At 46.6% G+C, this 27,271-nt stretch overlaps 1 protein-coding gene across 1 annotated transcript in view; it reads left to right on the top strand.

Annotated features, from left to right (window-relative positions):
* The first annotated feature begins 567 nt into the window (after nt 1-567).
* The window catches only part of Ctss (cathepsin S), a 38,950-nt gene continuing 12,246 nt past the window's right edge, over nt 568-27,271 (top strand). The window contains exons 1-4 of the mRNA XM_052731476.1: nt 568-680; nt 3,005-3,131; nt 21,978-22,100; nt 24,546-24,695. Coding sequence (XP_052587436.1) covers nt 655-680; nt 3,005-3,131; nt 21,978-22,100; nt 24,546-24,695 — 426 coding nt within the window. The 5' untranslated portion in view covers nt 568-654. The remainder of the gene's footprint in view (nt 681-3,004; nt 3,132-21,977; nt 22,101-24,545; nt 24,696-27,271) is intronic.

Raw genomic sequence — 27,271 nt, forward strand, 5'->3', positions numbered from 1 at the left:
CTATATACTTTATGATTAATAAAAGTGCAAATCTAAAAATAATACTTCATATTGTTCCCACTGTGCCTAGATGACCACAGCAGCAGTTGAACGTATATTCTGGTGTGGGTAAGTTTACGTGTGTGTGTGTGTGTGTGTGTGTGTGTGTGTGTGTGTGTGTGTGTTAAGAAGCTTTGAAACAATAAAAAGGAATTACCGAGTGAGAATTAGGTACAATAGGTCATATATGACTTGTGTCAAAGGAATAAGACAGTTTCCTAGGAAATCATGAAAAGAGCTGAGATTTGAGGAGTCCAATCTGAATATCTTTATAACTAAACTTTTCCATTTCAGAACCGACATTGTGAACTAAATGGATTCTGAAAATGATGCGGGGTTGAAGGATAACCTTGTCCGTCTCTCACTGAGGTCAATAGATGGCCTCTACCCTGGCCTCCTTCGGGCAGCTCACTGCCCTCACGTGGCTCTGAGGTGAGAAGGAAGGGGGCTGGAGGCAGCTGCTCACGTAAGGCTCCACATGAAACCGAAATGAAAGTCCACTTCCTCATTGTGGATGCTTCGTGTGACAAGCTCCGGTTTCTTTTTAAAGTCAGTTCACCCAGCCTCCTGCTGCCTGGGACGTCTTTGGAGTGAGTGCCACACTTCAGGGTGACCATGGGGACTCCTGCCCACACCGCCATGTATGTACTATCTGCTTTTTTATTTGATTTGTTCATACATTCAGTCTTAAACATTCTCTATCTTTTCATCAGCCAGGCTGCCAGGTTTTTAAATCTTTGCTTTCAGGAAGTGAGCTGAAAACAAAAATCATGTCGTCCCATTCGCCTCCTGTTTTTCTGACTAGGAGTTTCCTGAAACCTGGGTTACTGTGGAGCATGATCCAAGGGCTCCCATGGTTAAAATCCCATCTGTTCTGAATTGAAAAGATCCGGTTCCAGGTGACTGCTGAATTTATGTCAAATATAGAAACATTGTGGGTGCTGGGCGTGGCGTTGTTTAGAGACAGGGTCGCACCTCTTAGATCTGGCTGCCTTGGAACTCGACATGGAGACCAAGCTGGCCTCAAATGTGTGTGCGGTCCCTGCCTTGCCTCTGCCTCCGGAGTCCAGGGGCAGGGGTCACAAGCGCAGGCCTCCACACCTGGTGAGAAAATGATGTTTTGGGGTACTTCCTTAGAAACAGATCTTTGATTTATTGGGGAGAAAAGTGAAAAAGGAAAATAACCAAAGCGTGTACGATCTAAGAACTGAGTTGTCTCCTACCTATCTCTAAAGATGTCTGGACATTTATTTTTTTCCTGGAAGCTTATCTGTCGGGTGTTTGTTCAGGGTCAGGCCAAGGACCTCACACCATCATGGGGCAAGTGCTCTGTGGCAGAGGACTATTTGTTGATTTTGGAGATTTGATCTATCTATGTTGGCCACAGGCCTTGAACACTCTTGCTGAGCAATCCTCCTGCCTCAGCTTCTTCAGAAGCTGGGGCTATAGCTACCTGCCGCTGCACCTGGCTTGTTTTTTAAATTAAATATTAATGAAGTACTAAGTAGTGTTGCAATCCATGCACACGCTAAGTTTATTTAAATGGCCGCTTATGTCAGAGGCATGTCCTCATAAAGAAGGTGTCTTCGTTTTATTTTTGTTGTTGATTTTAGACACAGGGCTCCCCTGTGTAGCCCTGGCTGTCCTGGAACGTGCTCTGTGGACCAGGCTGGCCTCGAACCCACAGATCTGCCTGCCTTTCCCTCTGAGCTAAGGAAGGTTTCTTTAAGAAAGAGAAAGGTGACAGGCAGTGGTGGCGCACGCCTGTAATTCCAACACTCAGGAGGCAGAGGCAGGCAGGTCTCTGAGTTCGAGGCCAGCCTGATCTACAGAGAGAGTTCCAGGACAGCTAGGGTTACACAGAGAAACCCTATCTCAAAAAACAAATTAACAGGGCTGGAGAGATGGCTCAGAGGTTAAGAGCACTGGCTACTCTTCCAGAGGTGCTGAGTTCAATTTCCAGCAACCACATGGTGGCTCACAACCATCTGTAATGAGATCTGGTGCCCTCTTCTGGCCTGCAGGAATACATGCAGGCAGAACACTGTATACATAATAAATCTTAAAAAAAGAAAAAAAAAAAAAACATAGAAAGGAGGAATTTCCTTGGCTAGATTTGTTGGCAAATTCTGGAAAGTCTTTGAGTTTAACTCTCTAAGTGTGTTTGTTTGGGAAAATTCTTTTTTTCTTTTGAAGTTTTAGTTTATTTTATGTGTATGGGTATTTTGCCAGTATGTGTGTATGTGCACCAAGTGCATGCAGTACCCATGGAGACCAGAAGAGAGAGACAGGTCTCTCTGGAACTAGAGTCACAGAAGGCTGATTGCTGTGGTGTGGTGCTGGGAATCAAACCCAGGTCCTCTGGAAAAGAGACTTCTTAACCACTGAGCATCTCTCTCCAGCCCACTTGGAGAATTTCTCGAGATATTTTCTTTTCCAGACAGAATCTATCTCCATAGCTCCGCCTGTCCTGGAACTCACTCTGTAGCCCAGGCTGGCCTCGAACTCAGAGATCCTCCTGGCTCTGCCTCCTGAGTGCTGGGATTAAAGGCGTGCACCACTGCCCAGTTGCATTTCCCTTTTTAAAGCATTAAAAGTATCAATATAGTATGAAAAGTATTCAGAATAGTATTGGGGGCATAATTCCTTCTTCCTCCGGAACATTCTAGTAAGTTACAGGAGTGTGCTCCTTTGATAGATGTTACATTGTTACTTTCTGTTTTAAGACTACATTGCCACATCCATGGCGGTGGTCCACACCTGTATCTGTAATCCCAGCCCTGGGGAGGCAGAGTCAGGCAGATTGCTACAAGTTCAAGGGTAGCCTGGGCTGCATGGTGAGGTCCAGGACAGCCTGGGCTATAGAGCAACCTATCTTTATAAAAACAAACAAACAAAAGGAAACTCTATGATCAAATACAGGCATCTAACCGCTGTGCTTCCTCTGCTCTCTTCCCTTGAACAGAATGAGATGGCTGTTCTGTGTGCCCCTGGTGTGTTCCCTGGCAATGGAGCAACTGCAGAAAGACCCTGCCCTGGACCACCACTGGCATCTCTGGAAGAAAGTCCACAGCAAACAATACAAGGAGAAGGTAGGTGGGGTTCCTGCTCGAGCAGTGCGCTTTCGCACAGTGCCGTTTTCTCCATCCCAAATGATGTCTGGGCAAGCAGTGTTTTCTAGAAGTACCGTATGCTTATTTCTGACCAGATACTGCTTTGGGTAGAAACAAAGCACATTCTTGTTGCTGTGGAGCTCAAGTTACAGTGTGAGAAACAGGACACCAGGCAGTAAACAGACACAGGGTCGATGGTGACAGACAAGGAAAAGACACATAAAGCAAGGCAGGGGAGACAGGGGACCTAGGAGACAGCGGCGGCGACACATCTTTGGGAACGAGGTGGGAAGGTGAAGGCCCAACAGATAATGTGACGTTTGAGCAGAGGGCTGGTAGATGCAGGGCGACAGATAAAATGGGTGGGAGAGAGGGAAGCTCCTGAGCCAGGAGAGCGGGTAGAGGACTCGGAGGAAAGACCACATTTGGCACATTTGAGGAACAGAAAGTCTTGGCTTTGGAGAGAGCTCAGTGGGTAAAATGCTTGTCATCCATATGAGGAACTGAGTTCAGACCTCTAGAGCCCAGATAAGACTGGGTGCAGTAGTGTGTCCTAACCTGAGGTGGAGAAATCGCTTGTGAGCCGTCAGCCTGGCACATGGAGGGGCAAACAAGAGACCCTGTCTCAAAGGGTACAAGTGGAAGACCTCTGACCTTCACATGAACACTGTGGTATGCCCTCACCAGCACACACACACACACCCGATATACACAAGAGATAAAAAATAAACGTTTGAAAAATTTACGTGGATGAGTGTTTTGCTGCATATCGGTCGGTACACCATGTGTGTAGTACCTGCGAAGGACAGAAGAGGGCGTCAGATCCTCTTACAGGCCGTTGAGAGGCCAAGTGGGTGCAGGGAATCAAACCGGATCCTCTGTAAGAGCAGCCAGGACTCTTCTGAGCTATTCCTCCAGCCCGATTTTTTTTTCTGATTTATTAATTTTATTTGATATGTCTGAGTGTTTTGCCTACATGTATGTATGTGCACCACATGTATGTATGTGCACTGCATGCCCACCTAGAGGCCAGAAGAAAAGGCGTCAGATCCCCTAGAACTGAAGTTTTGCATAGTTGTGAACTGCTGTGTAGTTTTGCATAGTTGTGAACTGCTGTGTAGGTGCTGGGAATCAACCCTGGGTTCTCTGCAAGAGCAGCAAGCACTCTTAACCTCTGATCCATCTCTCCACTTCCATAAGGAATATTTTTCAAATTCCTCATTACAGTCCCTGGCCCACAAAAGTGCTTCAAGATACATGCTTTTTTCCTTTTTAGACGAGACCTTAACACGCAGCCCCAGCTGCCCTGGAACTGGTTATGTAGGTCAGCTTGGCCTCAAACTCACGGAGATTTGCCTCTGCCTTCCTAGGGTTGGGATTGAAGGCCCACACCACTATGCCCAGCTAGATGGGGATCCTGACTCTCACTTCTCACTCTGTTCTTTGGCTTTTGTTTCAAAGCATACTTGTTGATTGTTCTTAAAATGTTAACCATAGCGTCCTGTAACTCTACAATGTTTTTTGCAAATTAGTAAATTAAATTGAGGTACACAATAGCTTTGTCATTAGTGTGGACTTCCACGCTCTACAGTAGGCAGGTCACTACAGCTGACTCCTCCCACCTGAGACTCCATGCCCTTCGGCCCTTGTCTTTCAATCACCCTTCCTTCAGCCTCGGCTACGCATCATTCTCCTTCTGTGAGTTTGGCTTTTCTATTTTATTATTTTATCTGTTTATTTATTGGGGCTATGGATGGAATCTAGGATCCCAGCATGCTAGGCGAGTGCGCTGCCCGTGCGCTACACCCTGGGTGACTTAGGTGATTGCAGATCCCACACACCAGTGAGATCTGGTGGTGAAGTGTCTTTCTGTACCTGGCTTATCTTGCATAGTGCGCTCAGATTCACCCGTCTTGCTATGTTTGACAGGATCCCTCCTTTTAAAGGCTAAATAGCATTAGATTGTGTATATGTTCCACATTTTCTTTATCCCTTCATCTGTGATAAGACTCTTAGGTTGATTCTGTGTCTCAGCCATTGTGAATGGGGCTGCAGTAAACACAGGGAGCAGATCTCTCTCCAATGTCTTGATTTAGTTTCCTTTAGACATATATCCAGAAATGGGCTTGCTAAGACAAATGGTAGGTCCATTTTTAGTGGACTAAAATATTTATGTTACAATTAGTTGTTTACTTATGTGTGTGTCTATCACTAAGCCTTTCCTCCCACCCTTTATAAGTTGTTTTCTTCCTATATACTTTTTAAAGATTTATTTTATTTGTATTTATGGTGTGTATCAATGTCTGTGTGAGTATGCACAGGTGCAAGTCAGTACCAGAAGATGCCAGGAGAAGGCATTGCATCCCCTGCAGCTGGATTATAAGCAGCTGTCAGTGCCCAGTGCCAGCTGGGAACTGAACTGGGGTCCTTTGCAAAAACAGTAAGTGCTCTTAACTGCTGGGCCACTTCTCAAGCCCAGTTTGGTTTTTTTTTTGTGTTCTTTAATTTTTTGTTTGTTTGCTTTCTTGGTGTTTTTGAGAAAGGGTCTATCTACATAGCCCTGGATGACCTGGAACTCTCTCTGTGTAGACCAGACTGGCCTTGAACACACAGAGATCTGTCTGCTTCCCAAGTGCCGGGATTAAAGGCATGTGCCATTACACCTGGCTTATTTTTACAATTTTATTGATTTATTTTCTGTGTGTCCTCATATGCACACGTGCTATGGCTCCCCCGAGACACTCAGAAAATGACCGGGGGAGTTCTCGCCTTCCACCACGTGGGTTCTGGCTTGTCACGCTTGGCTGCAGATGCCTTGGTCCACTGAGCCATCTCACCAGTCCTGTTTTTAACTCTTGAATCAGTTGTGAGGGACTCTTGTACACCAGGTTAGGATCCAGTTTCATACTTCTGTGTGTGAAGCGGGTTCCCACGCTGTTAGAGCGGTGAGGTTGTCTTTTCCCTTTCTATGGCTTTGGCATCTTTGCCGAAAATGGACTGGCCATAAATGCATCTGTTTGTTCCTGGGTTCTCTCTTGTGCTACACTCTCAGCCAGTGTATGCTTTGCTGGGTTCTCTCTTGTGTTACACTCTCAGCCGGTGTGTGCTTTGCTGGGTTCTCTCTCGTGTTACACTCTCAGCCGGTGTATGCTTTGCTGGGTTCTCTCTTGTGTTACACTCTCAGCCGGTGTGTGCTTTGCTGGGTTCTCTCTCGTGTTACACTCTCAGCCAGTGTGTGCTTTGCTGGGTTCTCTCTCGTGTTACACTCTCAGCCGGTGTGTGCTTTGCTGGGTTCTCTCTTGTGTTACACTCTCAGCCGGTGTGTGCTCTGGTCACTGTGGCTCATGGTGCCTTCTGAGATTAGGTACTGTGATGCATCCTCTCCTGTTTCTTCTGCTCAAGACTTGTTGAAAGTTTGAAGTTATGTGGCTCCACATAAAACTTCAGGATTGTTTTTCTGTGTTTGTGAAGAATGTTACTGGAATTTGACAGGGATTATATTGGGTCTTCAAATCGTTTTGAATAGTTTGGATATTTCAGTGACCTAATTCTTCCAATCACTCTGAATTTCTTTCGCCACAGTTTTACAACTTTTAGCATTCAGCTGCCTCTCCAGATCTGCATGTTCTGTATTTATGGATTCGACAAGCTGTGGACTGAAAATATTCTTTTTAGCTGGGTACATTAGCACACACACCCGTAATCCTAAGTGCTCAGGAGGTTGAGATAGGAGAATCAGGAGTTCCAAGTCATCCTTGGCTATGTATGTAGTAAGTTTGATGCCAGCCTAGGGGACATCAGATCACCTCAAAAAAAAAAAAAAAAAAAAAAAAAAGGACTGACAATTACCAGATCTCATGGTGAAGGAGAAAACCAACTCCACAGAGTTGTCCTCTGACCTCCCCACATGTGGGATGCACACACACACACACACACACACACACACACACACACACACACACACACACTAAATGTTGAAGATTAAACAAAAGAAACACATCTAACCTAAACACATGTAGAATTTAAAATTTTATGTCTACGTGTGTGTGTGTATGGGTGCGTGTATGTGAATGCAGGTGAGGAGAGGGCATCCAATCCCCTGGAGCTAGAGTTATAGGTGTGTAGAGTTCCAGACACAACACAGGTGTGGGGACAGAACATGTGTCCACTTCAAGAGCAGCATGTGCTCTTAACCTCTGAGCTATCTCTACAGCCCCGTAGACTGTTTTTTCTTAACATCTCCTACACAATACAATATAGCAACTACATTATATTATATAAATAATCTAAAGACAATTTGAAGTATATGTGTTTTTATGCATGTAGGTAGGTAAATTATGAGAATACTTGACTTTCTGTTGATTTTTTTTTTGAGACAGGGCATCTGTGTATTTTTTGTGAATTATTTTATTTTTATTTTATGTGTATGGGTGTTTTGACTACATGGATAGCTCTGTACAATGTGAATGTGGTGCCCACAGGTGAGAAGAGGGAATTGGATCCCCTGGAACTGGAGTTATAAATGGTTGTGAGTTGTCATGTGGGTGCTGGGAATAAAACCTGGGTCTTCTGGAAGGATAAGTAGCCAGTGTCCTTAACCACTGAGCCATCTCTCCAACCTTCTCAGTGTATCTTAAGCTGATCTGAAACATTGTGGAGTCCAGGCTGACTATGAACTCTCGGATATCTTCCTGAGTGTGAGCCATTATATTTAGCTTACACTTCAGGGATTTGAGCGACCAAGGCTGTTTGCATTCTTGGGAAACTGATTCTTCATGGTTCCTCCCAGACAGCTGCACTGAGCCTTCACCTCCTTGACTGGATTTATTCTTAAGTAATTTTTTTGCGTGTGTGTGGGCACACATGTATGTACAGGTATGGCCATTATACACGTGTATGTGTATAGAGGTCCAACCCGGACATTGAGAGTCTTCCTCAATCACTCTCCACTGTTTTCATTGACTCATGGTCTCTCAGCTGCACCCAGAGTTGTCAATACAGCTAGTCTAGATGGGGCACTTCTCTAGATGGGGCGCTTGTCTCAGGAACCCTCCTCTCTGCCTTCAGGGTATTGGAGTTACAGACAGCCCAACATTCTCGCCCAGCATTTCCATGGGTATCGGACATCCGAACTCATGTCTGAACACTTGTAGGGCAAGCACATTATCCACTGAGCCGTCTGCTCAGTCCCCTAAGTATGTTTTATATAATTATAGATGGGATTGTTTTCTTAATATCTTTTAAAATTGTTTGTTGTTTAAAGATACAAAATGCTACCAATTTTTGCAGATTGGTTTTGTATCCTGAAACTTCTGAATCTGTTTATCAGTTTAACATTGGGTGTGTGTGTGTGTGTGTGTGTGTGTGTGTGTGTGTGTGTGTGTGTGTGTAGGCCAGAGGTAGACATCAGATTTCTTCCTCACTCTCCACCTCATTTTTGAGGCAGGATCTCTCACTGAACCCTGGAGCCCAACTTCTGGAAGCAAACCCTAGAAATCCCCTTATTTCCCGCTTCCGAGGGCTGTGATTACAGGCATGTGACTTGGTTTCCTCACGGATGCTCTGTATGTAAAGCCAGGTCGTATGATTCAGCACAAGCACTCTATTGGCTGAGCTATCTCCCCAGCTCATGAACACAACTCTCATGAGTAACCTACCTTAATATCTAATCTCTAAATTAACTTATTTATTTTTTCCTTTCCTACAATTTTTTAGATTTATTTTTACTTATTCTAATTTCCTCCTCTAGAGTCTGGGATGTGTTTATCATCTGTGCCCCTTACGTCTATCACTAGGATTGTTATAAAACTTGTACACAGGGAGAGTGGCTGTGGCCGGACTAAAGCGGGACAGACATTTCTGAGTGTTCCTCACTGAGGCTGAGGCTGGCTTTGTGGACCTTGAAGGGTTTCAGCTGTCAATGGAGGCACTGTTGTGGAATAGTATTTTAACTAGGCAAAGATGTATACGTTTGTTCATGCTGCATTTGTTTGGTTAGGTAAAGATGTGCTGCATTTGTTTCACCTTGCCTGCCTAAGGCACCTGATTGGTTTAATAAAGAGCTGAAAGGTCAATAGCTAGGCAGAGGAGGGATAGGCAGGGCTGGCAGGCAGAGAGAATAAATAGGAGGAGAAATCTAGGAACGAGAGGAGAGAGAGGAGAGAACAAGGGAGAAAGAGGGGCATACAACCGGGGTAAGAAGCCAGCAGCCTCCAGGGAGCCAGACATGAGAAGCAGTGAAAGATATACAAAAGGGGGGGAAAATGGAAAGCCCTGAAGCAAAAGGTAGATCAAGAGAAACGGGTTAATTTAAGTTAAAAGAGCTAGCCAGGAATGAGCGTAAGCTAGGCTGAGCATTCAAAACTAATAAGAAGTCTCTGTGTGATGATTTGGAAGCTGGTTGGTGGTCCAAAAGACAAAGCCTGGTACTATGTGTGTGCAGGAACCTGTGAAGGTCAGAAGAGACATTGGATCCCAGAAACTAGGATCACAAACACTTGTGAGCTACCATGTGGGTACTGGGAGCCCAACCCGGGTCCTCTGCAAGCATCGGAGGCATTCTTACACTAAACCACCTCTTCTGCCCCAAATCAATCATCTTGAAAGTAGTTCCGAGCCATCCACGCAGAAAGCTGCATAGGGAAGTAAAATGGAGCAGTGTCTATGCAGAACAAAAGCAGGAGACATGAGAGCTTGAGTCTCCTGAGTGTATCTAAGAGAGTCAGAGTGGGGGTAAATGACACAGGAAAAGACGCCGTTGAGAATTTTCAGTTATAAAAATATTCCCAAATTGTTGCTTGAATTTCTAATAGGTCTTCTAATAAAAAAACCCGGACCAGATATTGGGGTGAAAGCTGAAAGATCAGAGAAGCAGAGCAAGCCACAGCCACCACCTCTTACCTCACCAGCTCCTCAGCCAGAAGGAGCTTCAGCCGATAGGCTAGAATGAACTTCCTCAGCTGAAAGGCTTTGAGATGAAAGGGACGCGTCTACCGAAAAGCCTTCTAGTTCCTGTCTCCTCACGCTTTATATGCCTTTCTCCACCCAGTGATATCACTTCCTTCCTAGAGCTGGGATTAAAGGCGTGTGTGCTTCCCAAGCAAAGGCATGAGATCTCAAGTGCTGGGATTAAAAGGTGTGTGCCACCACTGCCTGGCTCTGTTTCTCTCCTAGACTGAGTCAATTTCATGTAGTCCGGGATGGCTTTGAATTCACAGAGATCTAGATGGATCTCTGCCTCCTGAGTGCTAGGATTAAAGGTGTGTGCCACCACTGCCTGGCCTCTATGTTTAATCTAGTCCCTTGTACTGTTCTCTGATCTTCAAGCAAATTTTATTAGGGTACACAATATATCACCACAGCAAGTCATCAAACCAAGCTTAAGAGGGAAAAATGTAAAACCCTACACCCAGACACACATGAGGAAATACAAGACTTTTTTTTTTTTTTTTTGGTTTTTCGAGACAGGGTTTCTCTGTGTAGCTTTGCGCCTCTCCTGGAACTCACTTGGTAGCCCAGACTGGCCTCGAACTCACAGAGATCTGCCTGGCTCTGCCTCCCGAGTGCTGGGATTAAAGGCGTGCGCCACCACTGCCTGGCATACAAGACTTTTAAGAAAAAAAAAATCAGGTTGGAGATTTAGCTCAGTGATAGAGCGCTTGCCTAGCAAGCGCAAGGCCCTGTGTTCAGTCCTCAGCTCCAGAAAAAAAAAAAAAAATCACAAAAGCTAATGAGCCTAGTTAAGAACATTGGTACAGGAGCCGGGTGTGGTGACAATTTGAACAACCCCAGCACCCAGTAGGTAGGCATAGGAGGGTCCTGAGAGTAGCCAGCGTGGGCTACCCAGCAAGGCTGAAGTCAACCTGGGCAAGAATAAGAATAAGAACTATCAGCAGCTGCAGCAGGAGGCTGTGGTGGTGCAGCCTGTCATACCAGCACTCGGGTGGTGAAAGCAAAGGGATCACAGGTTCAAGGCCAGCCTGAGCTACATGAGATCCTGTCTCAGAAAAAAAAAACAAAACTAAATATAAGGAAAATTAGAAGTACAATGGTTAAACTCCTGATTCGCAGTAGTGGTGTGCTGGCTAGTTTTATGTCAACTTGACACAAGCTACAGTTACTGGAGAGGAGGAAGCCTGTGTTGGAAAAAAAAAATGCCTCCATATGCTCAGGCTTCAGGCAAGCCTGTAAAGCATTTTCTTAATGAGCGATTGATGGTGGAGGGCTCAGCCCATGGTAGGTGGTGCTATCCGTGGGCTGGTGGTTCTGGGTTCTATAAGAAAGTGGGCTGAGCGAGCCAGTAAGCAGCACTCCTCCATGGCTTCTGTATCAGCTCCTGCCTCGAGGTTCCTGTCCTGACTTCCTTCGATAATGAACGATGATGTGGAAGTGTAAACCGAATAAATCCTTTCCTCCCCAAGTAGCTTCGGTCATGGTATTTCATCACCTTAGCAATATTAACCTTAACTATGGATGCCAGGACAAAAAATGAAGAAACATCTTCAAATAGCTAGAAAAACAGAAATTTATAATCATCTGAACTGCTTTGCAGGAGTGAGAATTTTTTTTTTTTTTAAGATTTATTTACTTAAAAAAGAATCTTATGATGATCTACAAAACCAGGTGTTGGGGGTATGCAGGAGGCCAAGGCAGGAGGATTGCTGTGAGTTTGAGGCTAGCCTGAGCTACAGTGTGAGTTGCTAGGACAGCCAGAGCTACATAACGGGACCATGTCTTTAAAACAACAACAACAAAAAGAAAAGGAAAGAAAACTAAAGAGAAAAAAAGAAAAGAAAAATTTGGAAGGATTAGAGCTCATTACCTGACCCGTCCCGCGGGCCAGGTTATTGGGGAGACCCGAGGAGGCACCTCCTGAAAGATCAATGGGGGCAAGAGAGAAAGGAGACCAGGCGCATAAGGGAAGACAGAGTCAGTCTGAGTCGCGTCAAGGTCTCGTTTATTGACTGGGTATTGAGGCTTATAAGCAGGGCTTCAGGCAGGGAGGGGGAGCAGGGGAAGCAAAAGGAGAGAAGAATGGAAAATTCCTAAGGAAGAGTGAGGTCGCTTTGGTCCCAGGCCCCTGCAGCTGGCTGATTAGCACGTACTCCAGGAAGTTGTACAGCCTGCGGTTAGGCCAGGAACCTGTTTTTGCAAGGTTTGTTAAAGTAAGGAAGGTCACACAAAATTCAAGACACAGCTGTCCGGAGTCGGTCTCCAACAGTTCCCCCTCTTTTCTCAAAAATGGACCAAGTCCATGTGATCGGGGTGGCTAGGGTCCGAGAGAGTCCCTGTCTTAGGCTACACAGGGGGCTTCCTACGCTCGGCAGCGTGCCACGTTGAGCCGGTCTCGAGGACCTCTGTACGCTGTTGTCTCCGGCGTGAGCCCTGTACTATTCCCGTCATTGGGTACCCTCTAGCAAGACCATGGGGACATTAGGGCCTTAGGACACTGAATCTGAGTCCTTGATGGGGCTCCTGGCTGGCCTCCTCGGAATCTGGCCCAGGGACCAAAGGTAATGAGAAGGAGAAAAACAATTAAGGGGGCTAGAATGGTAGGTAGCAAGGTGGAGAGCCAGGGGGACCCTTGCAGCCAATCTTCAAACTCCCTTTTTCTTTGGGCTAGCCTTTCCCTTAATTTTTCCATCGATTCCCTGACAATACCAGTATGGTCGGCATAAAAGCAGCATTCTTCCTTCAAGGCTGCACATAATCCCCCCTCCTTTAAAAATAGTAAATCCAGACCTCTTATGTTTTGTAACACAACCTCAGAGAGCGAGGTTAAAGATTTCTCCAGAGCAGAAATGGATCTTTCTATGGCCTCTAGGTCAGTAGTCATAGCCATTTGTAACTGCATAAGGTGGTTGCTCTGCACGAGGGCAGTAGTTCCTGTACCAATTCCTGCAGTGATGCCCCCAATACCTAACAAGAGGGCAATAGTCATAGACACAGGTTCTCGAGTGTATCTGCCTCTCTGCTCAAAGAATTCCATATCGGAGACTAATTGGACCAGAACATAAGATTTTCCCATTATCAATGGCAAAGCGAGCTTCCCCTTATTCAGTTTTTGCCATCTGCAAGTGTGTCATGGGTTCAGAGGTGGATATTGGAATTCTAGCATCCTCAGTTTAGTGGTACCCAGACATGAATCATCATTTAGTTAAGACACCAGTGATATAAGAGCCAACAATAATTAGCAGAAGCACAAGGGCCAAAAGCCTTATGATGGCTGACAGAGTTCCTTATCCTCAAGGAACTTGGAACTTTATCTCAGGTTCCCTATGACAAGAAATTCCCTTTTGATCTAACATTCTGGGGGGCCGGGAAACAAGGGCGATGTTTTCTCTTCTGTAATTACTTCCTGCTGACATTGGGACGTTGTTGTCAAGGCCCTGGAAAGCCAGAATGTTAGTCAAAGACAAGAGGGAACGTTCTATTGACCAGCTGAAGAGATGGTATGCATATCGGCTGAATTGGTCCATATCAGCTTTCAGCAAGTTCAGGGCTCACAGTCATTTGCAGTAGGTTGTCACCAGCAAATGATGCTTGGATGTATCTGTCAGCCAAGTAGAAACCTGTTGAGATAGATATAAACTAGGAACAGAAGTTAAAACTTACGAACTTATTTGGAACTTTTAGACCCATAGTCTTAGTAATTGTAGTATTATCAATTTGCCCTGAAATCCATAGTGTCTTCTCTATCTAGAGAGCCAAGTATAGATTGGACTGAAATTTCCTTGGCCCAATGAGAAGCATCTGTAAGTCTATATTTAGAACCTGTTTATCTTTTTTTAAAAAGACTTATTAGCTTTAATTAATTAATCCATTGATCAATCAATTACTAAGCTGAGAAAGCTATAGCTAGTCCAGTCATCAATGTCATCAAAGATCTGAGAAGGATAAACTTTACCCGAGTGCAGACTTTTAAATCTATTTAAAAAACAACAGAGACTATTCATTACCCAGACTGCCATCATCCCAGGCTCCTATAGTCTTCATAGTGTTGGCAGGACAGGTGTCGGGACAGCATCAGTCTTGGCTGCTGGGCCCATAATGTGAAATTCTCCCTGTTGAGGAGCAACTTGGTAAAAACTGACCTTATCTTGTCAGTGTCTCATAGGCCAGATCCCTGGCAGCAGGTGTTGAGTCAGAGTGTCTTGCCCAGTGGTCGGTGTTGTCTACAATTCAGGTGGCATCTTCTTGTCATTGCTCCATATCTTCTTTGGAGACCTTGGGAGTCATTGCTAGGAGCTGGGGAGCTTGGAGTCTCTGTTTGCTATAGTAAGCTTTTTATCAAATAATGTAAATGCCATATTCAACAGATCCTTGACAGGTTTGAGGACCATTATCTATTAAATGTATCTGAGCCAAACAAATCTAGGCCCAATCTTGAAAATATCTCTAAGTTTGGTAACAATAACCAGGCCAATTTGTTCACCTATAGATATATTAGTCAAATATACCTCTCAGTTTTTTTTTATTAAAATAGAACAGTTTATGCTTTAAACTAGTATCTGAATAGCCAGATGACTAGTATTAACTTGTATTCCTTAACATAAAGGACATGCAAACTCAGACATTCAAAACCAAACATACATGTGGCCACATTTTTCATTCATACCTGTAGAGTAGACAGACATTTTTACAACTATGACCCTTTGGAGTCTCAATGCAACAGCAGAATAGCAAGACAAAGAAATCTGAAACATGTTTCATTTTTTTTATATATCTCAAGTCATTTTTTTAAATCATTATTTAAGCCTTTTTATCCTCAGACCTTTATACCTTGCTTTTACATATTCTAATAACTTGCATTTTATATATTTTTTAAAACTTTTTTTTTATCTTAACCAACAATAATTTGAAACCAATTCTCTTAAATGATGGCAAGTATTTGTAACCCATTGAACTCAAATGACCCATGTTAATTTTTATTTTTCCTGTGGAAACAAAAGCATAATTTTCCCAGTATCTTGAACTGATAATTTAACATTTCCTTTTAAGCAATATCAGGACAGAGAAGGGTTAACAAGAGAAGCTGCTGGCCGGCAGAAGAGACCTTGAAGTTATCACAGTAAAGGAAGGGAAGGGGAGCAGTGGGCATAGAGCGTGTCCTTGGCTGCCAGTGTTCCTGAAAAAAAGTTTTTGTTAACTCCTCTGACTAAAGTCAGATTCTCTGCTCAGTGTTCACACAGTTTTTGTCAATTGCAGGCAGTCCCCATTGCCCTGTCCAGAGCTCCTGTCTTTGCCCGCCTGTATGGAGAGCACGCACCCCCACCCTCGTGAGAGCGGCCAACTGGCTGCAGTCCTGATAGCAAGAGAGCTAGGGAGGGACGGAGGTGGCCTTAGTTATGCCTCTCTTTCCTCCTCTTCCTTTAGGAAAATAAGGGAGGTTAGTAGACAGAAACATTTAACATTTACACAGACAATCCAAGAACCGGTACATCAGCACTGAGATGACAGCCTCATTCACAGCCAGCAAGTCCCTCTTGCAGTATGCAAGCCCCACCTGGCAGGAGCTACCTGTTTATCTCAGTTCAATCAGGGAGTGGGGGTGGGGAACCCAGTTCCCTCTATTGTGGCTCACACATTCTTCCAGTGGGCTAGGCAAAGGTCTAGTGGAGAAGAAGGGAACTGTCCCATAGCGTCCGTCACAGTCAAGTCAACAATGAGAACAGTTAATACATTACACACAAGACCAAGGGCACACGAAAAAACTTTGCCCCAACAAAACAACCAACAAAGCTCCAAGAACAATGACAGCCTGATGTGCTCTGGGGGGAGGGGGGGGTAACCCTCCAGGCTCAATCACATCAAAACCAATCCAGACTCGAGGATCTCTGTCCTTAATCAAACAGACATCAGGGGCTTCCACATCCCTGTCAGTCAGACATGCACCTTTTTTTTTCTTGGAAGAGGAGAGAGTAAAGTAACAATGATCACAACAAAACATACAAAAAAAAAAAAAACCCACAAAATGGCTCTGACAATTTCCCGGGACAAAATACAAAGTGGCACTTCCTCCCACCGTGGGGGAAGATACCCAAAGATGCTCCTAAACCAAATGGTCACCTCTGAGGTGGCCTTAGGGCTCTGGGACGCCTCCCTTCGCCGCAAGGTTCACTGTCCGGACACGTCTGTCCCAGTGAGAGCCTGCAAAGTACAAATCAAGCCTGCAAAGTACAAAACAAAAGTAACAAGACAGAGAGACACAGACAAGACAGAGAGTGCTCTTACCGGTGGATATCAATAAACCTCTGGACCCTTGGGTGTCAGGCAGGGGGAGTTTGAGAGAAAATCCTCTGCAAGGGCTAGTAAATGTAAAACATGCCCATCTCCCTCTGCTTCCTTTAGAACATCTCTAATCACACCATAAAAACTAAAAAAGGCTTCGGGGACATTTTCCCCATCTCTGAGTAATTTGTTAATATCTTTTCCAACCTTGTTCCAAGTCAAAGGGTGAATTCCTGGTCCATTAATCACTAACCAGGGACATTTCTCCTCCACATATTGGAAGAATTTTATCAAATCCTTTTTCTTTTTCTTTTTTTTTGGGGTTTTTCGAGACAGGGTTTCTCTGTGTAGCTTTGCGCCTTTCCTGGATCTCGCTCTGTAGACCAGGCTGGCCTCAAACTCACAAAGATCCGCCTGGCTCTGCCTCCCGAGTGCTGGGATTAAAGGCGTGCGCCACCACCGCCTGGCCTCAAATCCTTTTTCTTAACTCTTATTCCTCTCTCCCTAAGATTACCTTTCATCTCCTTGAGAAAAACAGCCTCTTTAGATAAATTTTCGCCCATGATCGATGGGACGACATACTTACCTCAAGACTCTCCCGCGTTGCACGAGTGATGCGGTCCGGGCGTCTCTACCCTGATCCTCTCTGGGGGGGGGGGGGGGCTGTTAGTTTTTCGGCTGCGTTGTGTTCTTACCCTGCAAGGAAATGCCACGAAACACGACAGAATCCGCTAACAAGAGTTTTATTAAAGGTAAAGGGACAGAGAGTGAACAGGCCTGCGGGAAGCACGTGTGTGGAAAAGAAGGAGGAAGAAGAAGAAGAGAACCAGGAACATGGCGCCGGATTTTAAAGGCTGGGCGTGGACAGATCAGCGTCACTATTACACGCAAGCGCGTAGATCACATGGCCACGTTGCGCGCCTACGTAGCCAATGGAACGTCACGGATCTTGGTCACGCAAGATGCCCTGACCCGGAAATGGCTATCCTGACCTGGAACTGGCTAGGTGGAAGTGTCTGTTGGGCATATGCGAACACGCCCGACCGTGGGGGCGTGTTGTAAACCTTTCATCCCTGACTCTTCCTTTTTTAAAAAAGAAAAAAATTGTGGTTGCCTGGGTATGGGGGCGACGTTTCTCTCAAAGACTGCTTCCAGCTGAATAGTGGGCGTTGGTTGGCTCTTGGGGGGCAGGGGGATGAGAGGGTATATTGTGAAGTCCTGGGATAATGGTGGGCAGGTCCTGGAATGAAGTTCTGCCGTCCCCTCGTTCTGCGGCTGTCCATCCATGCTGTGGCTGGGAACCTTCCGTGCTGTGGCTAGGAACCTTCTGTTTGACAAGATACTGTTGACATAGAAAAGGCTTAGAGAGAAAGAATCATTATTATTTTATTTTGGAGTTGGCATTTGTCTGAGGTAGATCTGGCCTGTCCAGATAGAGACATGTGATATTTACCTGAGGTAGATCTGGCCTTAGTACTCTGCTTAATTTCTATCTGAGACAAGCCTTATTAGAGGTAGTTTATTTAAGGCACCGGTTTCCCTTATTAGGTTAGCATTTAGGAAACGCAGGTTATCAGTTACTGAGTATCGAACAATGATAGATTATTGTATTACATTATTCCTTACCGCCTGGATATTTTTGATGGTCCTTTTTGCCTCCGGCTCTGTATGTCTACCTGAGAGACTGGTAGGGGAAAGGAATTGTTAGAGTCAGAAGAGTGAGTGGCTAGGAGGAGAAGTAAAGGAGCTGCTGGCATGTCTGGGATGAGGCGAATGTGTGGAGCGAAAGAAATGGACGCTCCTACCTTAGCTAGAAGATCCCTCCCCATTAAAGGTACAGGGCAGCTTGGCACCACTAAGAATGTGTGTGTGAGAGGGATGCCTCTGAAAATGCAATTGAGTGGTGGTGTCTGATGAGGTAGATAAGGCTGTCCCCAACCCCGACAATAGGGAGACGAGCAGGAGAGGTGGGCCTCCAAAACTCTCTCAGGACAGAGTAGGTAGCTCCGGTGTCCAAAAGGAACGAGATGGGGCCGCCCATTGACCTTTATAATTACCCTAGGTTCCCTGTGTGAGATGGGAGTGGCCGGGGCGGAAACCAGGCAGCAGCAGTCCTCGCTGTAAGCCAAGCCTACAAAGTCAGCTGGAGGGTGGTCTTCATCTGGCGTTCCTATGTCGCTTGGGACATTAGGACAGTCAGCTGACCAGTGACCCTTTTGGCAACACTTTGGACAAGGCTTTGTCGGTGCCCTTCATGGGCCGGTGGTGCAAGCCTGGGCCCAATGGCCTTCTCTCCCACACTTGAAGCAGGGACCAGATGGCTTTCGGGGAGCCGGTGGGGCAGTGCTTGCCAGCATCTGGCAGCTCCTTTTATGGGCTTTTTCATCTCTACCATGGAACACCTTAAACGCTATCACCAGCACATCTGCCTGTGGAGTCAGAGGGCCGTTCTCCAAACGTTTAAGTTTATCCCTAATGTTAGGGAAGCTCTGTGAGACAAACTGGGTTATTAGCAGCTGCCTGCCCTCAGGGCTCTCCGGGTCTAAGCTAGTGAACTGAAGTAGAGCCTTGGTGAGCTGCTCTAGGAAATGAGACGGATTTTCGTCCTTATCTTGAATAACCATTTTTAGTTTTTCATAGTTTACTGGTTTTAGGGCAGCCTTACGGAGACCTGTCAGGAGACAGGTAATAAACCTATCTCTGGCTAGACAGCCACCCTGGGTGTTATAATCCCAGTGTGGCTCTCGGTCAGGAACCGCCTCAGCTCCTGGAGGGTGTGAAAGGTTAGTTTGATGAATTTCGTCTGCGTGAATCCTAGCCTGCTCCCAAACCCGCCTGCGCTCCTCAGGAAGTAAGTTATTAGAAAGTATCATGAATATGTCATGAAAGGTAAGACTATAAGATTGAGTTATATATTGAAACTGTTTAATAAAGGCAGCAGAATTAAAAGTATAAGAACCCAGCTTACTTTCTATCTGAGAGAGTTCTGCTAGAGAGAATGGAGCATGAACTTTAATCAGTCCATCCACACCAGTCACCTCTCGCAAAGGGAGAACAGTGGAAGGTTTTGGATGGCTGGTATCCGGCAGTTTAGCAGCCCGAGAGCGGGTGGTAGGAGGAGTGAAGTTTGGAGCTAGGGCAGGGCCTTTGGAACCGGCCGCTGCTGAGGAAGGAGCAGCTTTAGAAGAAGAATCCAGAAGGGGAGCGGAAGGAACAGTTGTTCTAGGAGTTGGAGCTGGAGGTTGAATAGGTGGAGGTTCATTAGCAGGATCTAGAGTCAGAGATTCCGGAGTCAGAGAATCCTCTGGTTCAGGCATAGCCAGGAGCATATGAACAGGAGAGAAGGAATCCAGAAGAGACGGTTTAGCACTGAGAAAGAAAAATGCTATAACATAGGGCAACTCTTTCCATCTGCCTGAGCGCTGACAGTAATTAGATAACTCCCGTAAAATATCGGGATCTAAGGAGCCGCTCGGCGGCCATTTTTGTTGTTTTCTAAAGAATACTTTGGCCATTTTTTAGAACATAGACGAGTTAACTTAGGAATCTTTATGTAAGGCATTAAACTGAGTGGTTTTAAAGCTTCAATAAGACAGCCTAACGGAGAAGAAGGACTAACAGGGTTGGAAGCCTTGTTTCCCATGTCTGCAGCGGAGAGGCAGAAAAAAATAAAAAAGAAAAAAACAAACGTGATCCGGAGCCAAGGCCCCAGGCGTCCCCAAGGCCAAGGACGGATACCGGGCACAAGCTGTTCCTTAGCTCGTCAGCCACAGAAACAGGGGCCCTCGCCACGTGAGGAAAGGATTCCCCGGGAATCCGGACAGCGTCTGCCGCTTCGTCAAGTCGGATGAACGTGTCGGCCCCACGTGGCCCCCAGGACGCACCCAACGGCGGTGGTCCCAACGCGAGAAATATCTCAGGCTGCAGACGTGGGAGAGGGCTAGAAATCTGAGGCCTGCGATAGGGGCCGACCGCAGCCAATGAAGACCGTGGTCGGGGGTTCCCCGGTCTCAAGAATACTTGTGAGGTACCGGTTGGTCTCACAGATTCAGGAAACCGTTTACACTGGCCGAAAAATGGGGGGGACTCACCAATGGGAGAAAGCGGTGTTGCATGGAATTTCTGCGGTCAGGCAAAATGGAGAGCGGTCTGTCGCGTACGGAGCAGAGTGTTGCAGTCCCCGGTTTACGGGTTTCCAGGCGCAGGGCGTCCGGAAGCGCCCGCTCGGTTTCGGCACCAAAAATGTTAGTTTTTTGGCTGCGTTGTGTGCTTACCCTGCAAGGAAATGCCACGAAACACGACAGAATCCGCTAACAAGAGTTTTATTAAAGGGACAGAGAGTGAGCAGGCCTGCGGGAAACACGTGTGTGGAGAGGAAGGAGGAAGAAGAAGAAGAAGGAACCGGGAACATGGTGCCGGATTTTAAAGGCTGGGTGTGGACAGATCAGCGTCACTATCACACGCAAGCGCGTAGATCACATGGCCACGTTGCGCGCCTACGTAGCCAATGGAACGTCACGGATCTTGGTCACGCAAGATGCCCTGACCCGGAAATGGATATCCTGACCTGGAACTGGCTAGGTGGAAGTGTCTGTTGGGCATATGCGAACACGCCCGACCGTGGGGGCGTGTTGTAAACCTTTCAGGGGCCCCTTCTGTTGTCCGTCGTCCACACGTTCGGGCGCCACTTGACCAGTCCCGCGGGCCAGGTTATTGGGGAGACCCGAGGAGGCACCTCCTGAAAGATCAATGGGGGCGAGAGAGAAAGGAGACCAGGCGCATAAGGGAAGACAGAGTCAGTCTGAGTCGCGTCAAGGTCTCGTTTATTGACTGGGTATTGAGGCTTATAAGCAGGGCTTCAGGCAGGGAGGGGAGCAGGGGAAGCAAAAGGAGAGAAGAATGGAAAATTCCTAAGGAAGGGTGAGGTCGCTTTGGTCCCAGGCCCCTGCAGCTGGCTGATTAGCACATACTCCAGGAAGTTGTACAGCCCGCGGTTAGGCCAGGAACCTGTTTTTGCAAGGTTTGATAAAGTAAGGAAGGTCACACAAAATTCAAGACACAGCTGTCCGGAGTCGGTCTCCAACAATTACCTGTAAGGGACATGCATCAAACAAGCTTCTAAATTTTGGAGTGCTAAGAAACAAATTCACAATAAGTAAAGAAAAAAAAGAGAATAAAACTAATTATGTAGGTCGTATATTAATAAACATCCAAAAATTAAGAGCAAGAATTTAAATTGAAATGTGATTTTAGCAGTTGTTTTGGACGTATGCATTTGTTTATATGCTTCTAGATATATCCACATTTAGTAGAATACTATTTGGGGCACAGGAAAGATGACTAAGCAGTTAAGAACCCTGATGCCCTTGCAGAGGACTCTGGTTTAGTTCCCAGCACCCACCTGGGGTGGCCCATGACCACCTGAAACTTCAGCTCCACAGAATCAGATGTCCTCTTCTGGCCTCTGTGGATACCTGAACCCACATGCTCACACACACACACACACACACACACACACACACACACACACACACACACAGAATATTAAAATTAATAAAATAAATTCCACTTGCATCCATTTTCCTCCTGTTTCAGAATGAAGAAGAAGTACGACGTCTCATCTGGGAAAAGAATCTGAAATTTGTGATGCTTCACAATCTGGAACATTCTATGGGAATGCACTCATATGATCTGGGCATGAACCATCTGGGGGACATGGTAGGTAAATCACCAACAGTCCTTCTTTCACGACTGGGCAAGTATGCTTTCCGTATCACCAAGAGTAATTTAAGGGACACTGGGATGGTAACAACAAAACCAAAGGAGACTGTAAGGCAGGCTGCAGTGTGGCTGTGGTGTGGCTGTGGTGTGACTGCGGTGTGGCTGTGGTGTGGCTGCGGTGTGGCTGTGGTGTGGCTGTGGTGTGGCTGTGGTGTGGCTGTGGTGTGGCTGCAGTGTGGCTGTGGTGTGGCTGCAGTGTGGTGTGGCTGCAGTGTGGCTGTAGTATGGCTGCAGTGTGGCCTGTGCTGTAGCTGAGCTGTGGCTTCAGTGTGACTAGGTGGCAGAGTACCCTTCTTGCGTGCACTCAAAGCCCTAGACTTCGTCCCTAGCACCACCATAAGGAAAGAGAGGAGAGCCGGGTGGTGGTGGCACACGACTTTAGTCCCAGCACTCGGGAGGCAGAGGCATGTGGATCTCTGAGTTCGAGGCCAGCCTGGGCTACAGAGTGAGTTCCAGAGCAGTCAGGGCTACACAGGGAAACCCTGTCTTGAAAAACAAAAAGGAAGAAGAGGAGGAGGAGGAGGAGGGCTGGAGAGATGCTCAGGAGGTAAGAGCACTGGTTGTTCTCCCAGAGGTCTTGAGTTCAGCTCCCAGGACCCACGTTGCAACTCACACCATCCATAGTTGTGGTCCCATGAGATCGCAGGTCCTCTTCTGGTGTGCAGATATACATGCAGACAAAACATCCATGTACAGAAATAAATAAATCTTTAAAAAATGAAAAAGAAAGAGAGGAAAGATGGGGAGTCAGTGAGATGGCGCCAGGGTAAAATCCCTCGCTGCCAAACCTGAGTCTGACCCCGTGGTCTCATGTGATCCAAGAAGGGAACTGTCTTCTAGAGTTACCTCTAACTACATCGAAAAATTCTCACTTAGTCCTACATTCTTTAAAAAAAAAACCCTCCTCTCTACCTCCAGAATGCAGGGGTTATACGTCTGCGTCATCACACTCCACTTACCAAATCTCTTCTTTACAGGAAATTTAAAACTTACAAAATACTGAGGCCAGCCTGGTCTACAGAGTGAGTTCCAGGGCTACATAGAGAAACCCTGTCTTGAAAAACAAAACAGAAAACCAAACCAAACAAAAACACCAAAACCAAAAACACCACCAGCAACAAAATTAAGAATCACAATATTTAAAAATAAAGACAAGAGCCAGAGGTGGGGAAAAGGCCCAGTGGGTAAAGAGCTTGTGTGCAGCGGGGTGGAGACAAGGCTATCCTGGCAGCCAGTGTAGATAAAGCAGTTCCAGATTCAGTGAGAAACCTTGTCTCAAATAATAAGATTGAAAGTGACGGGACACTGAAAGTCAGCGGCTGGCCTACACACACACACACACACACACACACACACACACACACACACACACACACTTTATACATTGCTTTGTAAGATTCGGCCTTTCTTTCTATCAAAAATCTGTAACTTCTAGTTTTTACCATTTTCTATTTCTCCTTCCTCCTCTTCAAACTGTTACTAATGAAAAGTGCAAGGTTAAAGAAACACACAGTTCACTTCAATCAGCGCCCACAGTCTCCTCACAGTCAGCTCCACAGTCTCCTCACAGCTCCACAGACAGTCTCCTCACAGTCAGCTCACAGTCTCCTCACAGTCAGCTCCACAGTCTCCTCACAGTCAGCTCACAGTCTCCTCACAGTCAGCTCACAGTCTCCTCACAGTCAGCTCACAGTCTCCTCACAGTCAGCTCACAGTCTCCTCACAGTCAGCTCCACAGTCTCCTCACAGTCAGCTCCACAGTCTCCTCACAGTCAGCTCACAGTCTCCTCACAGTCAGCTCCACAGACAGTCTCCTCACAGTCACCTCCACAGTCTCCTCACAGTCAGCTCCACAGTCTCCTCACAGTCAGCTCACAGTTTCCTCACAGTCAGCTCCACAGTCTCCTCACAGTCAGCTCACAGTCTCCTCACAGTCAGCTCCACAGACAGTCTCCTCACAGTCACCTCCACAGTCTCCTCACAGTCAGCTCCACAGTCTCCTCACAGTCAGCTCACAGTCTCCTCACAGTCGAGCTATATCTACGTGGGTGCCACTACCACTCATTTTTCTTAGTTTTAAAATACATTCACTTTTACAATTCTTAGTATTTTTTTAAAAATAAGATGGGAGCCAACCCCACCAGGCAAAGGCTGTCACAGCCTGAGTTCAGCCCTGGGGACCCAGACGGTAGAGGAGTGAACTGATTCCTACAAGTTGTGCCCTGACTTCCACATGTGAGCCGTGGTGCATGTGTCCCAGCCCCCACAAACATATGCACAAGAAAGGAAGAAGGAAGGAGGGAGGGAGGGAGGGAGGGAGGGAGGGAGGGAGGGAGGGAAAAGAGAAAGACTCAGTGAAACGTGCTATTACTTGCTCCGTAGACCAGTGAAGAAGTCACATCTCTGATGAGCTCCCTGAGAGTTCCCAGCCAGTGGCAGACAAATGGCACCTACAAGTCGAACCCTAACCAGAGACTGCCTGATTCTCTGGACTGGCGAGAGAAGGGGTGTGTCACGGAAGTGAAATACCAGGTGAGTGTCACCAGCCCCTGAGCCTGGCCTGAGGGCTCCTTCCTGTGTCTAGCTCCACACGCTGGTAGTGGGCCTCGCTGTCTCTTTGCTACTTCCTGTCCGCTTTCATTATTCCCGTCTTCCCAACTAAATTCTAAGGGGTTTGTTGTCATTTGTGGTGTTGTTGTTGTTTGGTTTTACTTATTTCTTTATTTTGGATTATATACATAGCCCAGGCTGGCCTCGAACTCACATGACAAAACTAAGTCCCCTCCATATTTTGGATCTTAGCCCCTTATCAAATATGTAATTTGCATGCTCAACCTGCAAAATACCTTTTGATGAGAAAAAAAATTTTTTTTTTCAAGGCAAGGTTTTTCTGTGTAGCCCTGGCTTGCCCTATAGCCCAGGCTGGCTTTGAACTCACAGAGATCCGCCTGCCTCTGCCTCCTGAGTGCTGGGATTAAAGGCGTGAGCTACTGCCCAGGTGATCCATAAAGTCTGAGCACAGAAGCTAGACAGTTGGTCCTGCAGCTGAGAGCACTCACTGCTCTTCCAGAGGACTTAGGTTTGGTTCCCAGCACCTACAACACGCAACCCACAGCCTTCTGTAACGCCAGTCTCGCGGGACCCAGCGCCCTCTTCTGGCCTCTGTGGGTACCTGCACATACATGCACACATACATATACATAAATAAATAATAAAACAAATCTTTATTTTAGATTCTATGATAATAAGGTTTGAAAACAGTTGCCCTAGGGTTAAAGCCCCCCCCCCTTTTTTTTGAGGCATCATTTTGTGACAGAACACTGGAGTTTGTGGATGCCTGACATCACAAATGTCAATGAGCAGAAATAGGAACTAAATCTTTTTTAAATTTATTTATTTTATGTATATTTATGTTGTGTGTGTGTGTGTGTGTGTGTGTGTGTGTGTGTGTGTGTGTGTGAATGTGTGTGCTTGTACCACATGCATGCAGTGCCTGCAGAGGTCAGAGGGCATCAGATCCCCTGGAACTGGCGTTACAGAAGGTTGTGAGTCACCATGTGGATACTGAACACCAAATCCTGGTCCTCTGTAAGAGAAGCGAGTACTCTAACCACTAAGCCATCTCTCCAGCCTGAGGCACTGAATCTTTAGGCTACATTTTATTCTGAGAGTTGGTGGCCTGAGAAGGTAGCAGATGAACCTTCTGGAAATCTGCCTTACATCTCATCTCCAGGCAGCAGGCTTTATAGGGAGTGGAAGTGAAGGCAGTCATTCCAAAGCCGAGCCTTGGCCTCTGGTCAGGTGGTCTGCCTCGTCTGTGAGACTCTTGGTGTCAGTGCCCCGTCCCTATCACCTCCTGAAAGCGTCTCATCATCACCTCTCTGCTGGTTTGCCGCTTCCCGGGCCACTGAGCCTCGCGGTCCTCATGTGGTGTCACCCGGATAGTGCATTGACTCTGAACAGCAAATCATTCACTGTTCTGGCCGCACTGTTTACAATGTGTGCTGAAGGCTCCTGTCTTCAGCACGAGGTGCAACGCGCCCTTAGAACACAGAACACAAAGGTGTGCTGTTCTAACTTCGGTACAGCGGCCGCACCTTAACCTGCTGCTATTTCCTCCAGCAACGACATCTTTGCAGTTACCCGCCTGCTTCCCTAGCAGCGGCATGGTGGGAATTTTGTCCAGCAGGCACCGGCCCTGCCGCTGCCTCTAAAGGTAGCTTTAACTAAATCTCTGTAGTTCTATTTATAAATAAGACTCAAGAATCAAAGGCTGGGGTGAAAAATGTGAGCTCAGAGAGGCTGAGTTGCAACTAATTAACCTTCTCTCCTTGCTGGCATCTGCCAAAGACCCCCGTTTCCACTTCACCAAACCAGAAAAAGCTGCACCACTCCAATCCCTCCCTGCTACTCTCTCTCTCTCTCTCTCTCTCTCTCTCTCTCTCTCTCTCTCTCTCTCTCTCTCTCTCCCCCCACCCCATGCCCTATGATGCTCTATGATTACTTTCTGTCAACTAGTTGCTAATGCAGCCCCCTGACCCCTTTTTTTTTAATTAACACAAATGCAAACTCAGGGTTCAGTGTGACCGACTGTCCCCCAACTAAAGTGCCCCTCTCTGTCCCTCCTGTCCAGCTCAGTTATTCTATCTCCTCTTAAAATCACTTTCCTGTTGAGTGGGGGGAAAAAATTAAAAAAGGAAGGACATGATTGCTCCTAGGTATGGTGGAGGTTTATTGTAGATAAAAGGGAGAGCATCGCCGGAAGAAGGGACATCTAGGAGAGTCCAGAGTGAACAAGACCAGACTGAGCTGGACTAGTGAGGAGCCGGGGGAGGGGAGGAGAGTCAGGAGAGTAAAGGTTATAGGAAAAGGGCCGGGTGCCTAAAACAGCTGGATTATACAAGGCAGTTGCGGGAAGAGCAGCCCCGCCCCTGGGCTGGAGAAGTTTGGGGTGGGAATGGGGTATGCCAGCCCTGTAACAGGTAGGGACTGAGGGATGCTGGGAGAACCTGGCGGCCAGGTCTGGTGTGATGTGTTGAACAGGCACCTCAGCCGCTCGTCTGTCCCGTTAGGTTTGAGACCTAACACCTGTGGCACCCGTGTCCCTT

The sequence above is a fragment of the Peromyscus californicus genome, unplaced genomic scaffold, assembly GCF_007827085.1.
Source record: "Peromyscus californicus insignis strain IS unplaced genomic scaffold, ASM782708v3 Scaffold_9__1_contigs__length_137607984, whole genome shotgun sequence".
Taxonomy (NCBI): Eukaryota; Metazoa; Chordata; class Mammalia; order Rodentia; family Cricetidae; genus Peromyscus; species Peromyscus californicus.